The following is a 14,221-nucleotide window of genomic DNA, read 5'->3' as shown; positions in this document are numbered from 1 at the left end:
CCCGGTTCTCTGTAGAACTCTCACTGATTGCTCCACGTTGAATGACCAAGCAGCCATCCATTTGGCTATTATCACCTCTACTGGGATCAATTCTCTTTCTTAAAATATTTTTTATAAGCATAGAAAATAATACAATAATATGAAATGCTTAAATTACATATCTGTTTAAGTATGTGGAGAGGTATGCATACATTTCCCTAATTATGATTGTTGTCCCCTCTCCAGATCCAAATCCCCTTCCCTTGTTCCTCTGTATGGTTTGCTTGTTTCTCCATGGGGCAGTTAGTTTTCCAAGTGATGCTGCTATAGCTGCAGATGAAACTGATTCCTGTGGACTATATGATAAAGTGCACATGCATCAAGTGTGCATCATTACAACATTACAAGCTGGGACAGAACTACTGTACAACAGATGACCTGTTTCTGAATGTTTACTGAGAAAGCTTGTGAATATCAAACTGGTTTCTAATCAACCCTGTGGGAGCTTGGCCACCACTATTTTAAACAAGACAGACAGAAACCAAGGATGGGAAAGCAGCGATGTGGGAGGAAGGCAGTGCAAGACTGTCAAAAGCGATTTGACTGTACCCATGACCTGACTTCTTTGATGGCCCTTTTGCTAACGTAAATGATTTTCTTAAATGGTATTAAGCCTTGGAAATACTGTGCTGATGGATGAATGATATTTTAAAAATCCATCTTATTAGCCTATTATTTTCTCCGTAAGCCTGTCATGTTCATTTCCTTCACTCAGCTTTTTCTTGCTTATTGACCTTTCTTTAATCTAGACCACAATTTTTTTTGAGTTCTTATTAGTGTGAAATCATTCTTTTACCTGCTATGGAATATCTAAATCCTCAAGAGAACATCAGCTTCCTCAGCAGCAAGTTTAAAGACCTGATATATGTGATTTCAGAATAATGAACTTCCAACTGTTGGGCAGTTCAAGATCTGAGGACTGCAGAATCTAAGACATAGTTCAACATCTTAACTGTAGAAACAATCAAAGCACCAGGAAGAGATTATCTATTTTATAAATTATTGCAAACAAGACAGGAGTTATAGGAAAGCTGTTCAATAATGCGTACAAACTGTTTTCAGCTGAGCTGTTCATGAAACATAGCCCCCCTAACCATTTTGTTTCATTACAATGACTAACTTTGTTGAAACGCCTAGATTATTATTTTTTTGTTTCTTTATTTAACATCAATAAGTAGGTTGTTTCATGGTGAAACAGAGTTTAGGTCCCAAAACCTAAAAGCCAATGCAATTAAAGAAGGCAGCATAGAGACAGGACATGATGGAATTATTTTGATCTATTATTCATGCCCATGGCTTGCTGGATGGTTTTCCTGCCTGAGCTGGATTGCATCCATGTTGTATTTATTGGTAGAAATGAGCCAATGTAGCAGAGATAGGGAACCAGCTGTTGTTGGACCCCAACTCCCATCAGCCCCAGCCAGCATGGTCAGTGGGCAGAGATGGTGGCAGTTGTAGCCCAATACGTCTGGAGGGCCCTGGCTTCTTTATCCATGCAATATAGTATCACACACAGTAGTTAGAAACACACTAGAAATCTACAGTTAATAAAATATTCTAGATTTGCCCCTTCAGCATTTTATATTCCCCTTGCTCTGCTTTATTTAAATTTGGCCTATCGGTTGGTTAGATTGATCTGTTTTGGTTCCATGACTCAGATTGATTTTACTCCCCTGCCTGTCTTCAAACTTAGTTCCCCCCTCCCACTTTTCATTTTTACCAAAATGACACTTGATTGACTCAAGCCATGGGAGCAGCTTGCTATGCTTGACTATGATCAATACGCTGGTGTTCACTGGTCCTTATCATTCCCAGTATGACTGAATTAACAAATGAACCCTGAAAATGTTTCAAGTAGCTGTCAAATTGCACAGGAGAAGCCCACTGATATTGGACGCAAAGTGCTGTGCTGTTTCAGTGCACACCACCTGTGTCAGAAAACATTGACCATGGCACCATGCTATTTGTGTGAATTAAGAACTTAAACAATGTCGGTAACAGCCAAATCAGCAGTTTCTTTCTCTCCAACAGTTTCTGCTTCTTACAATGCTAGATTTTGGCTGCTGAAAAGATGTTACTAAATAACACATGGTGATTTTAGGATGCTAATTTTTTTTTAAAAAAATGAATAAAATAAATCTAATAAGCATGTTAATGGCGTTGGGCTTAATTGACAATTGGTTTGGCATGGTATTAAGCACTGTTTAGTCCTCATTTTTATTTTTTTATTTTAAATCTATCTTTGATCAGGTAGGGAAGTTAACACTGCTCACCCTGTTCCAAAGACCAGTTGCTCAAGCTTGCCTTCCTCTTGCGCAAGGCTGGTTACAACCCTTCCTGTTAGCTGATGTTGCTCTCTAATCATGGAAGTGCAGGCCTGCACCATCCTCTTCCAGAGGCTTTGAGACCTAATGGGGTCTCAAAGAAAATGTCCTGACCATGTTATATAGTGCTCTAGGCCATTTAGATTCTGATTGCAGTATTTCACAAAGAAGAAGTTAGTAGTTCTACTGCATTGTTCCCTTTCCTCGAACTTATCCAGCAGAAAATTAAAAGTTGAAAGAGATCATATTATCAGGGGAGGAAAAAACAAGTTATCACAGCTTGAATGCCTGAGGATATTAGATTTTAAAATATATTTTCTGAGGTAACACGGTTATGGAAAGTGTTTGTTTCACACACTTGCTTAATATATCTTCTGTATATAGCTGGCAGATGGTGCAGTATTTTACAACTAAAAATACTTATTTCTTAGATTGGGAAATACTATTCCATTGCCTCTTTATTTTTTATCCCTGTTTGTTAAATTTAGACAGTGTCTACATGAGCATAAGCCTGATTGATGGTTGTAATATAAATGGAGATACATATGATTTCCCATTAAGATACCTGAGAGTGGATTTGAGAAGATATTAATATTGCATCCCAAATGCATACCCATTATCTTAGAATGATACTGTGTGCCACAGCATAACCACATGGATTTTGCTCATTTTAAAAAGTAAATGAAAACCAAAGCTGTTTCAAATTCACAAAACAATGCATAATATATACAGTATTATTAATATTTCTGGAATCAGTACACCATATAGAATGAAAAATGTATTTTACCATACTAAAATCTGTTTAACAAAACAACAAACAAGACCTGCTGGACAATGAATGAGCAGGTTTATTTAATTGCTTGGATACCAGCCATGTACCCAAGTAGGAAACAGAACTCAAACCCTTATAACTATACGAAGTGAATTGAAAATGAATGGGGAGGGGGCATGGCTTTTGTTGCAGCCTAGGTAAAGGAAGCAAGCCCTGCCATTGCTGAAGGGAATCATTGGCAACAAAGGTACTGAGGCCAATTAAGAATGGACCAGTTTGCATAGTGAAGGCACCAGTGACTAATAATAGCTAATAATGCCATTGACCCACCTTGGACGTTGTTCACCACCATTCAAGTGCAGTCGCCCTTCAGTAAGAACAGAGCTTCCTCCCTATCACCTGTCCTCTCTCAGTGGTAATGGACGATTTAATCCTCTCTCGCCAGACCCTGTGGACAGACTTGTACATGGATTTCCCACATTTCCTTTCGTTCACAAAGTGCAGGAAGCAGTACACAAAAGAATCACTTACAGTAAAGGGAATATGTCACTCCTGAACAGCCTTTAAGTCCCCACCTATGTTGGTGGGAGGAACTGTGTGGAATTTCAACAAGCCCTTATTAAGCACTTGTTGTGGAGGGGGGATACTTTTCCTTCCGATTTTTTCTTCCTGGCCATGATTCATGTGTGTGGCAGTGAGACATAGGAGTAGAAAGCAATTATTCTGCTTGCTTGTGAACAGTGCTTCTTCAAGCTTATAGATCTCTTAGGGATGGAATATATTACGGCTTATAATTATCTTTCCCTCCTTATAGTCTATTATCCTGGGCACAATATTTCAAGCAGTAGGGGATATTTCTTCATATTATCACAGTTGTGCTTGGTTCTGTATACAGAATTATCCTGATTCTGCAAATATATTTTGAGCCTATAATTGCCTGATTGGTGGCATTTGCTATGTTGGTTAAGTCTGTCAACATGTGGCAGACATGCGTCAGAAATCCTTAGCTAATTTTAGCTTTCTGGTCTTTAGGGACACTCACAGCCCCTTCATACTTCATGGTGTGTATTGCGAGGTACCATTATACATGCAACAAACACATAATGTTTGCTCTCTTCCTCAGGTAGGATGTTATGAAGTCTGCAGTTCTGTAATTGTGACAAGAAGTGAAGTTTAAACAAAACCTGGTTACAGTGTTTTATTTTTTTCTTGCGGCATGCAAACAATTTGTCATTCAAATACAAGCACAATCCCTGTTAAATATTCAAAATTAATGCTTTGTAGCGAACATAAATACAATCATTGTTTTTAATTAATGTTATTGAAAACAGCAGTGTTTGTGGAAAATTAATGCATCAGTGTCCTGAAAATGTTTTCTTTTCTGAAATCAGTCAGTGTGAGGAGGTCCAAACAAAATGTCACATGTGACTGATTTTAGCATAGAGACATTTATTTAAACAACTAGGAGGGGGAAAAATATCCCAGCCCCACCAGCAGATGTAAGAAGAAGCCCTTGAACATTTGCCTTAATTGAAATCAGAGCTATTTTTACTTAGGCTTCTTAAAAGGAAATGACTTAAGAATATTAAGTATCAACTAATTAAGACTCTTAATTAAATGCAGATGCTGCTTAACAAGTAATTGACTTAGAGAATATGAATAGGAAATCAGTAACTCATTAAGTGCATACAAGTACAACTAACAGAGCCATGTAAGCTTGTCATGGCTTGATTGCAAAAAGTACCACCATTAAGTTATGATTCCATATATCTGTTAAAAACAAATAATAGTTGCTTTGTGTATTACATTTTTAGGTAACTATTTCAAGTATCATACATGTAAACATGTTCAAATGTGACAACCCAACTTATAGTCAAGGAAACATGATAGTTTGAAGAGGTTTTGTAAAGCATACTCTCCACAACTTTGAAATATTTTGGCTTGCTTTAGTTCATCCATTCTGAACTGCCTAAACTCTGCTATCTTTCCACTTTTAGAATACCTTATAAAATATTCAACGACAGAATGGTTATGCTATTATAACTCAATTTCCAAAATGCTTCTGTAGTTGAGATACTCATCATCCCGATGAAAAAGTATCATTTCTGCCTATAGTTGCAACAAAACATTTCCAAGTGTTTTACAAAATTTATAAAGTTCTTGGTAGTCCCACCAAAAGTCAGCCTTTCTAGAAATCATTCATTGTTCTTGATGGTACAGCTAAGCTGCTGCTTATTCTTTGGTGATCACTCATAGCCGAGTAAGATTGTCTTCCATAAACACGGTTTTAACAGTGAGTCCGTAAGTGACTCTGGAGGCCAATTCTGGACCCACACGTCCTTCCACAGTGGGGACATTGTTTCTCGGGCGGGAGTTGATCACGGTGTGGTTGCTAAGTGTGCCTTCCAATTAGCACGTTTCTCCCTTGCGTCCTGAGTTTGAGAGTCTTCAAAGTCCATGACACCTTTGGTAAAGGCTGTTCTCCAACTGGAGCGCACATAGGCCAGTGTTTCCCAGTTGTTGGTGTTTATACTACATTTTTAAAGATTTGCCTTGAGACAGTCTTTAAACCTCTTTTGTTGACCACCAGCATTATGCTTTCCATTTTTAAGTTCGGAATAGAGTAGTTGCTTTGGAAAATGATAATCAGGCATCCGCACAACATGACCAGTCCAATGAAGATGATGTTGAAGAATCATTGCTTCAACACTGGTGATCTTTGCTTCATCCAGTAACTGATATTAGGTCGCCTGTCTTCCCAAGTGATGTGTAAGATTTTTCAGAGACACCGTTGATGGAATCTTTCGAGAAGTTGGAGATGGCGTTTGTAAGTGGTCCATGTTTCACAAGTCTATAGTAAGGTTGGTAGTACAATAGCTTTGTAAACAAGCATTTTGGTTTCCCTGCGAATGTGTCCTCAAACACTCTGCACTTCAATTGGGAGAAAGCCGCACTCGCAGAGCTCAGGCGATGCTGGATTTCGGCATCAATGTTGACCCTTGTGGAAAGATAACTGCCTAGGCAGGAGAAGTGATTAACATTTTCCAACGTTACACCATCGAGTTGGATTTGTGGCGCTGCAGAGGTTTCTTTTGTACTTGTTGGTGCAGCACTTTGGTTTTTTGGATGTTGAGCAACAGGCCAAGCTTTCTGTAAGCTTCTGCGAAGATATTTAGGATGGTTTGGAGGTTATCCTCTGAGCGTGCACACACTACGTTGTCATCAGCATACTGAAGCTCTATGATGATAGTTACGGTAACCTTACTCTTTGTTTTCAGCCTGCTCAGATTGAAGAGCTTTCCATCTAAGCACTTTGCTATTGACCCATTAAAAGAGTTACCTATATCATAGGCTATCAGCTTTCAAAAGCAGTGAATTGGTCTGCTTTGTATTAAAAAGATGGTCATTACTGCTTCACACAAATGAGATGTAAATATTTCAGTAATTTCATAGAAATTGACATAATGTTTTACATGAAGCTGTGTAAACCTTGGCAGCTACAATCCTCAACCCAAGGGGCCTTCTGGGAGTCAGTGTACTCAGAGTTTGCTACACTCCATCAATCACTTATTGGCCCCAGAGCATGGCTTGAAGGCATCTGTAAACAGAAGTAGCATTGTGGTTTTCCTGGAAAGCAAAGGACAGTGATAAACTAGTTTAGTTTTCCCACCTGTGCTTTTTTTACCCTGCAAAATGCACATGTCAGCCATATCTACAGTTCGGAGATTTTATGTTGCAGCTCAGCTCCTTTACATCAACATAAGTAGAAAACATAATGGGTTTTTAAAGATAGTGGGCTGGTTCCAGACTATGTTAGCCATTCAGTAGTCCCACTGAAATCTATGAGACAAGCTAGTCATGGCTATCTCAAGTCCCATTGTTTCTATGAGACTACAGTCCTCGCCCCATTTATCTGGGAATAAGCCCCACTGAATAGCATTATAACATTTTCTTTCTTTCTTTCTTTCTTTCTTTCTTTCTTTCTTTCTTTCTTTCTTTCTTTCTTTCTTTTTGTTTATTTAACAGCAAAAATGATGTAAGCCAGAGGGGAGGTACCCATTGAATATTAATGTAGAATGGTATTGCTCTACAAAAGCTAATTCTAAGCTGTCAGAATGTTGATAAAACAGCAGGGCTTTGGTATACAGGTAGCTTCTAACCTACCACCAAATGTTGAGCTCAAGACAACAGCTTATGCCCCTTCACCCATTTCTGCCTTTACAATTTCAAAGGACAGTTGTATTAAATGCAGCTGTACTGTGATATATATATATATATATATATATATATATATATATATATTCTTATATGTGATTGATTTTTCCGCTCTTCACTATTGCCTCGATTAAATGGATTTCTATTTATTTTGTGTTACATAAAAATGATATATTGATGTTTTAGGCTCTATAGTAATTTGATTCTGTATGTTATAGTGAAATCAGTCGGTTATTTTCTTCGGCAAACTAAATATTATTGTCAGTTCTTTGACCAGCAACCCAAACTTTGTCAGGGGTTGGGCTGTTGTCCTTCATATATTTTTAAGGCGAATGTTTTCTTGATTGGCTTTTATGCAGTGGAACTGATGGTCTTCAAATGGGTAGTGCATTTGCCTCTTTTAGAAGGACAGAGGTATTTCCTAGTGACCTAGTCAGTTGCTTTTTTTTCTTTTGCCTTGTCATGATTTTCTGGTTCTGAGATTATTTCAGCTGCAACACTCAACAGGCTTATTAGGGTGTAAGCCCTTTTGAACACAGTGAAACTTACTGCACAATCCTAATCAATTCTGCTCAGAAGTAAATTCGGTTGAATACAGTGGGGCTTACTCCCAGAAAAGTGGGGTTAGGATTACATTGACCTGGAAATGCCTCGCTCCAGTCAGGTCTGCTGCCAATCAATTTAAGCCATCTGTGGTCGGAGGCAGCAATGCAGTCAACACGATACAGTGGTACCTCGGGTTAAGTACTTAATTCATTCCGGAGGTCCGTACTTAACCTGAATCTGTTCTTAACCTGAAGCACCACTTTAGCTAATGGGTCCTCCTGCTGTTGCTGCGCCGCCGGAGCACAATTTCTGTTCTCATCCTGAAGCAAAGTTCTTAACCTGAAGCACTATTTCTGGGTTAGCGGAGTCTGTAACCTGAAGCATATGTAACCCGAGGTACCACTGTATAATATTGGCAGCTGTTCTTTTATAAGTTTTGAAGCTTCCTTCCACTGGTCTGATCCCTGGGCAGTGAATTTCTTCCCATCAGTTTCATGGTTATCCTGTGCTACCTGATGCCCAAATTAAGGATAAATGGCAAATCCCTTGCTTGGGGAACACATAGCAGGGCTTGTTAGAGACAAAAGAAGGAAGAAGATAAGGTTTCAGTTCAGTGTTATGGCTGAAAAACATGGATCCAAAAGAAACACGGAAACATAATCTCTCTCTCTCTCTCTCTCTCTCTCTCTCTCTCTCTCTCACACACACACACACACACACACACACACAGTCATTGCATCCCATTATGTGTTACCATATTATGATAAAAATAAAATATGATTCTATCAACAGTAGCTAGTTTCTGTTGGAATTTCTGCCAGTTGATGTGATTGGAATTACTTTCCCAGCAAAAGGCTGATTGGTTCTTGGTAGCATGCTACGCTGTGAGATAAATTGTGGGGCCCACAAAGGTTAAGCTGTTCATAAAATCATTAGTGAAATCTTAGAAACAATTTGATCTAAACAGCATAAACCCCCAAAGAGATGAAGTAACTGTTATAAAGCATTGCCTCATTCCATATTGTTGCCTCCAGTCAAATAAGACGTGCATATGAGTAGTCTGGGTTTTAATACATCACTCCAATATGCATTTAGTGACTATATTTTTATGCCTTTAGGCAATTCTGATTTATTTTTATTTTTTGAAAAAGAGACTTCGATTATGTGCCATCATATTTTTAGTACACCAATCAAACTTTTGCCCTTTGAGGAAAGATATGGGGGAATTTGCAAGCATAGGCATGAATTCCCTGTGCCTAAAACATCTCTCAGTTTTTCTTTATCTCTATGCCAGCTACTAATATTCCTCACATCCAAAGCAAAATACCTGCCATCTTCCAACTTGTCTGTTCAGAAGTTGTTGGGTTGTTGTTTGTTTTTTACATTTTTTATGTAATAAAAGTAAGGCCAGAGGTTTGGAAGAAAGTAAATATGACAGTTAACATGATTTGTTCATCAGCTTCCATGGGCCCCAGAACATTCCTCTGACAAATAAATAAGCAATTATTTATCAATATTGACAGCTGTCTTGAATGTGATAGCTGAATATTGAATTTTTTAAAAAAAATCAAATGTTTTGTTGTACCTTGGCCTTATATTTTATTGAACATCATGATGTTCAATTATATCGCTGAGACTAGCTGTTACAGTGGAATGATTGACCTGATGAACTGATCGCAACATAATGAACTCTCTCTTTCAGTTTTTGTTGACACTACACGTACTCCAGAGAAGTCTCAAAGGATAAGCCATACATAATGCCATTGAATTTCTTCACCTATATAACCTGATATTCTGCTGCTCACAAAATAAGGACAGTTTGTGCAGAGATTCTAGGTCTTCATGATGAAGTGGGACCAAGTATTTTATCTTTTTTTGATGTAAGAGTTTTAAAATGTTCTCCCCGAAAGCCTTTTGCTGTCCTAGCCAAAGGTCGACTCTTAAAAGACTTGTGGGAATAGCACTTTGCCAGTGATTCCCCTGGGATCCCATGCTTCTCTTAAGAGGTTTTTACCAGTATCTTCAATCAGATGCATTTAGAAACCTCTTCTGGCTCCAACTAAAACTAGCTACTCGTCTTCTTCAAGTTTTTCTTAACAGACACCTGAATAGCTCCTTGTCCTCAAATATTTCCAGTGCCCTTTGACAGGCTTTCCGAATATTTAAGGAAGAATGGAAAGAAAGCTGTTCCTAATCCCCATTTTGCAAGATGTGCTTATCTTGGGCATTGTACACAGAAAACTGTCCTGCTGATCCCTGAATATTTATATCGCACACCTAGACAAATTGCCTGAAAGCATGGTCGATTGATTTCAGCAGAACTTTGGCCAAACCTACAGTTTATAAAAGCCACGGGGTCACAGCCAAAGTGTTAAGAGCTTCCCCATACCTGCTTTGTGGGACTAGGGAAATTCATAACCAGATTTGCCAAATTAGCTAACTGGTCCATAGTTTGCTTAATTTGTAGTTTCAGCCTTCTGTACACTCTAAAGTAAGGCTGCCAGTAATACAGAAGAAAGTCTAAATGACTTAAAGCAAAGGAAAAGGATGCTTTATGTTGCCAACTGTAATCTTTGCGATGCTAGAAGTAGATGTGGAGTTGTCAAATTAAGTGCCTTGTAAGTTGCCCCAGTGACTTTCATGTAATTTATCATAATTTATATTACAATCCTATGCATACACACTCAGAAATAAGTACTGGGCATAGGATTGCACTGTAAGGTGTTGCTGTTATTGCTGTCTCAATTGTATAGATACTAAGGATGAGGGAGAAATTTGATTCATTTCCAGTGGCAGCTGGTACTATTGGGACTGGTGGGGCAGAAGGCAGGAAGACAAACAGTAGGTGGAGCCTGAGTCAATGAGAGGCAGAGCAAACTAATTTTAGTCGTCCCCCCAATGAACTTAACAAATACATCCTTTGAAATTCATGATTTTCTGAATTTTGCAAAGCAGTTCTGCAGCCAAGTAAGGTGTACAAAAATGCATATACTAAGGTACAGTGTGCCTAAAATGCATATATTATTTTAAAAAGATATATAAAAATGTATTATATTAAGGAATATCGCTATGCAAACATGTGCATTTTGGGCAAAATTGAATATAATATGTGTGTTAGGAGAAATTTGCAACAAAATGCTGGTGAATATTCATGAGGACTATAAGAAAAATCACAAACTTGACCTAGAAATGTGGAGAACTGGATTTAAGTTTGGAAAAATGAGAAACTGAGAGAATCTGAAATTGACAGTTGCCCACCCCTAATGGTTATTATTCACAGTAAAATAATTCCTAACCTGAAATGTGGTGCTCTGTTTTAAAGAAGGGTGTGGTTTTCTTCTTCTGTTGTTGTTTTAATTCAGTTTCTTTGCTAACACTGAGTCTCGTCCTTCCACAGTGCAAATATGGACTTTTCTCTCATCACCACTTCAGCTCAACCTCAAATTAATGAGGGCATTTTAAGATTTTAGCATATTCTTAATAACATCAAGCCACGGAGACACAATCACTTTGATAACTAATCAGATTACTTTGTTTTTACAAAACAACGAAATCTAATTTATTTGTAGGCCCATCTGGACTAAGACTGCTCAATTTAAGTTAAATTAGCAATGATAGACTGCTACTGGCCTTTTCTTTCCCAGGAGAAGAGGTTGATAGACAGCTGTGCAGAGATGCTATCTATCCAGTCCCCATCGTCTGCGAAGTTCCATGCCCAAAGGATTGTGTACTCAGCACATGGTCTGGTTGGTCCTCCTGCTCACACACCTGCTCTGGCAAAACCACAGAAGGAAAACAGATGCGTGCTCGCTCCATTTTGGCATATGCAGGTGAAGGTAAGGTCACTCCTTTCAGCAGCCTTGGCATATTATTATGAATTCTTAACGTTACCTTTTAAACATTTGCAGAAATAACAGGGGGCGATTAGACAAAAGTGCAACTTTAACACATTGTCTTTAATATGATTCTGCACTACTGTTGGTATTTTTAAAATACTGCTCTGCGTTTTCTATGTTTTACATTGTTAGTGTTTGTTTTAGTGCATTTTGAGATAAGGTGGGTTTTTGTTTTGTTTTAGATAGATTTCCTTTAAAGCTTCCTTTAAGCTCCCATTTTCAAATTAAATTGGACTATGGACTCTGATGCTACATATGCACATGTGCAAGGTCTCAGAGTATTGTAAACAAGTAAGATTAGAGTATTTTATGTTGTTTGGGTGGTTGGCATGCAAATGACACCCATGAATTAAGGTGTTCTGCACAGACCTAAACGACATGCATAAGCCGTTTGTGGGTTCTGCTTGTAATTGATATAACAGATACACAAGCAGCTACTCTGTTGCTGAGTTAACTGTAAGAAAGCAAATTCTAGTTCTAATATAAATCAGAACAGTACCTCCAAGCCACTCAACATCAATCCCTTGCCATGAAAGGCCTGCTTCTAAATGCACTTTGCAAACACCACAACCTTGAAAATGGCTTCTGGACACTGCCAAGACATAGCCATGTGAAGGTTTGCACAGTTCCCTTTCTTTTTTGCTGGAATCTTTGTGGAAGGCTTCCCTAGTTAATTGCATCCTGATTTTGTGGAGTGCTCCTTGCTGGTGCCACTTGGAAAACAGAAGTTCCATTGTATAAACTTATATTTTCATGGGCCACATATACAAACAAGAGTTTTATTATAGCCATCCAGGTCCAAGGGAGTGGTAAAGCCAGAATGAACGACAGGATAGGTTCATAATATTAGTATAGCTATACTATATTCATATTGCCGAAATAACACCCCTGTCAAGGGCATGAAATTATAGCTATAATTTCTCAGCATTTTGGAGCACGGGAACATAGAAAGTCCTTAATACGATATGTTAAACTGAACGTTTTTTGTTAGAGTGTAGTCTCAGTGTCTGGAAGTGAACACAAAGCCTGGTCCCAAGTAAAGAGAAGTTAAGCAAAAAGAAAACAAAGCCAAAAAATAAACTTTGGCGGAGAAAGGTAGAAAGCATGCTAAAAGTTAGGCTTTTGAGTTTGCTTACTTCTTACATCCTTCGTGGTGGCTGCATTTATACTGTTGTGTTTTATATTGTGATGATCATTGAAAGGTGTGCTGCTTCTGGCATACAGGCCCCTTTTAGAGGAGTAAGAGCGGAAAAGGCTTCAAAAGACTTTTGAGTACATATGGGAGATGCTTGAGCTCTTGGCTGTGAAAGGTGCATGTGTGATTTGTACCACTGAATGATCTGGGGGGCGCTGAAGCTAAGCAGTCTTTTATATGATTTGTGTCTTTATGGATGGACAGGATACAAATGCAATGCAGAAATAATGAACAAATATTCTGCATGGGAACCTCCCGGGAACAACATGTAAAAAGCATGACACATGTATGAAGAGTAAGTTTTATTAAAAAAAAAAGTTGCATGTGTGATTAAACGGATTTACTTGGACCGTAGGGACTGCATAACATTTATGAATAAAAGATCCTCCGGAACTGTAATATCATTTCCAAAGTAGCTGACATGTCACTTTCACTTCTCAGATTAAATTCTGAACTGAAACTGTATCAGTTTAGATTATAATATTTAGGCTTCCCTTCAATCAAATCTCTTGTCCCCACCATGCCAGTAAATCCATTATGCAATTTCGTCATGTACTGCCTGACAGAGAATGGCTGTCTCCTCACCTTCAGCAATGCACAGCATTGTTTAAGCAATTCCAGCAGGACATACAATGTTTCAGTGGGAAGCAACCTACCGGAGAGCATTACCAGATTTGGATTCCCATAACAGGTTGTTTCTCTCTATGTCCACAACTCAGTTAGCAAAGAAGATGATGATGAGAGGTCAACACGAACCCTTTGGTGGAGAGCAACTTTGAAAGACGCTTAAAAGTTGTAAGCGTTAGGGATGCCAGATAATTTTGATTCAGTCTAGGATTTGCTGTGAGACCCACCTCATTGATCCAGTCAAACCAGTCCTCAAAACAAAACCTAGATCTGTGGTTTAGTTCACAGCTCTACAGACCTTTCTGAGGGCTGGTTTGACTATCCAGGGCTTGCTCTCCCCCCCCCCCTTTGGGGGGCTTTAAACACTTACACTGCTTGGAGAAGTTTCAAAGTGCAACATCTCTGCATTGTCAGGTAAAAACACATTAGTACATCATGGGGGCAGCCATCTTGTTGTACATACGATCACAATCACTTGTATTTAATGGATAGTGGCAAGCCAAGGGCAAACTTTGACTACCATTCCTGGTTTATTTGGAGAAAAGCAAGCCTGGGTTCAGACATTATGGAAAGGTGGACCATGGCTTAGCTCTCAGCAGCATGGCAG

General features: G+C 38.6%; 1 protein-coding gene across 14 annotated transcripts in view; it reads left to right on the top strand.

The window, feature by feature from the left end:
* THSD7A (thrombospondin type 1 domain containing 7A) overlaps positions 1-14,221 on the top strand; it is a 269,706-nt gene that overhangs the window by 168,101 nt on the left and 87,384 nt on the right. For all 14 annotated transcript variants that reach the window (XM_083467766.1, XM_083467769.1, XM_083467767.1 and 11 more), the window contains one exon: positions 11,541-11,732. In XM_083467766.1, the coding sequence (XP_083323892.1) occupies positions 11,541-11,732 (192 nt within the window). The remainder of the gene's footprint in view (positions 1-11,540; positions 11,733-14,221) is intronic.

Source organism: Podarcis liolepis, assembly GCF_965112155.1.
Source record: "Podarcis liolepis genome assembly, chromosome: 12".
Lineage (NCBI taxonomy): Eukaryota > Metazoa > Chordata > Lepidosauria > Squamata > Lacertidae > Podarcis > Podarcis liolepis.
This window is presented reverse-complemented; position numbering and strand designations above follow the sequence as displayed.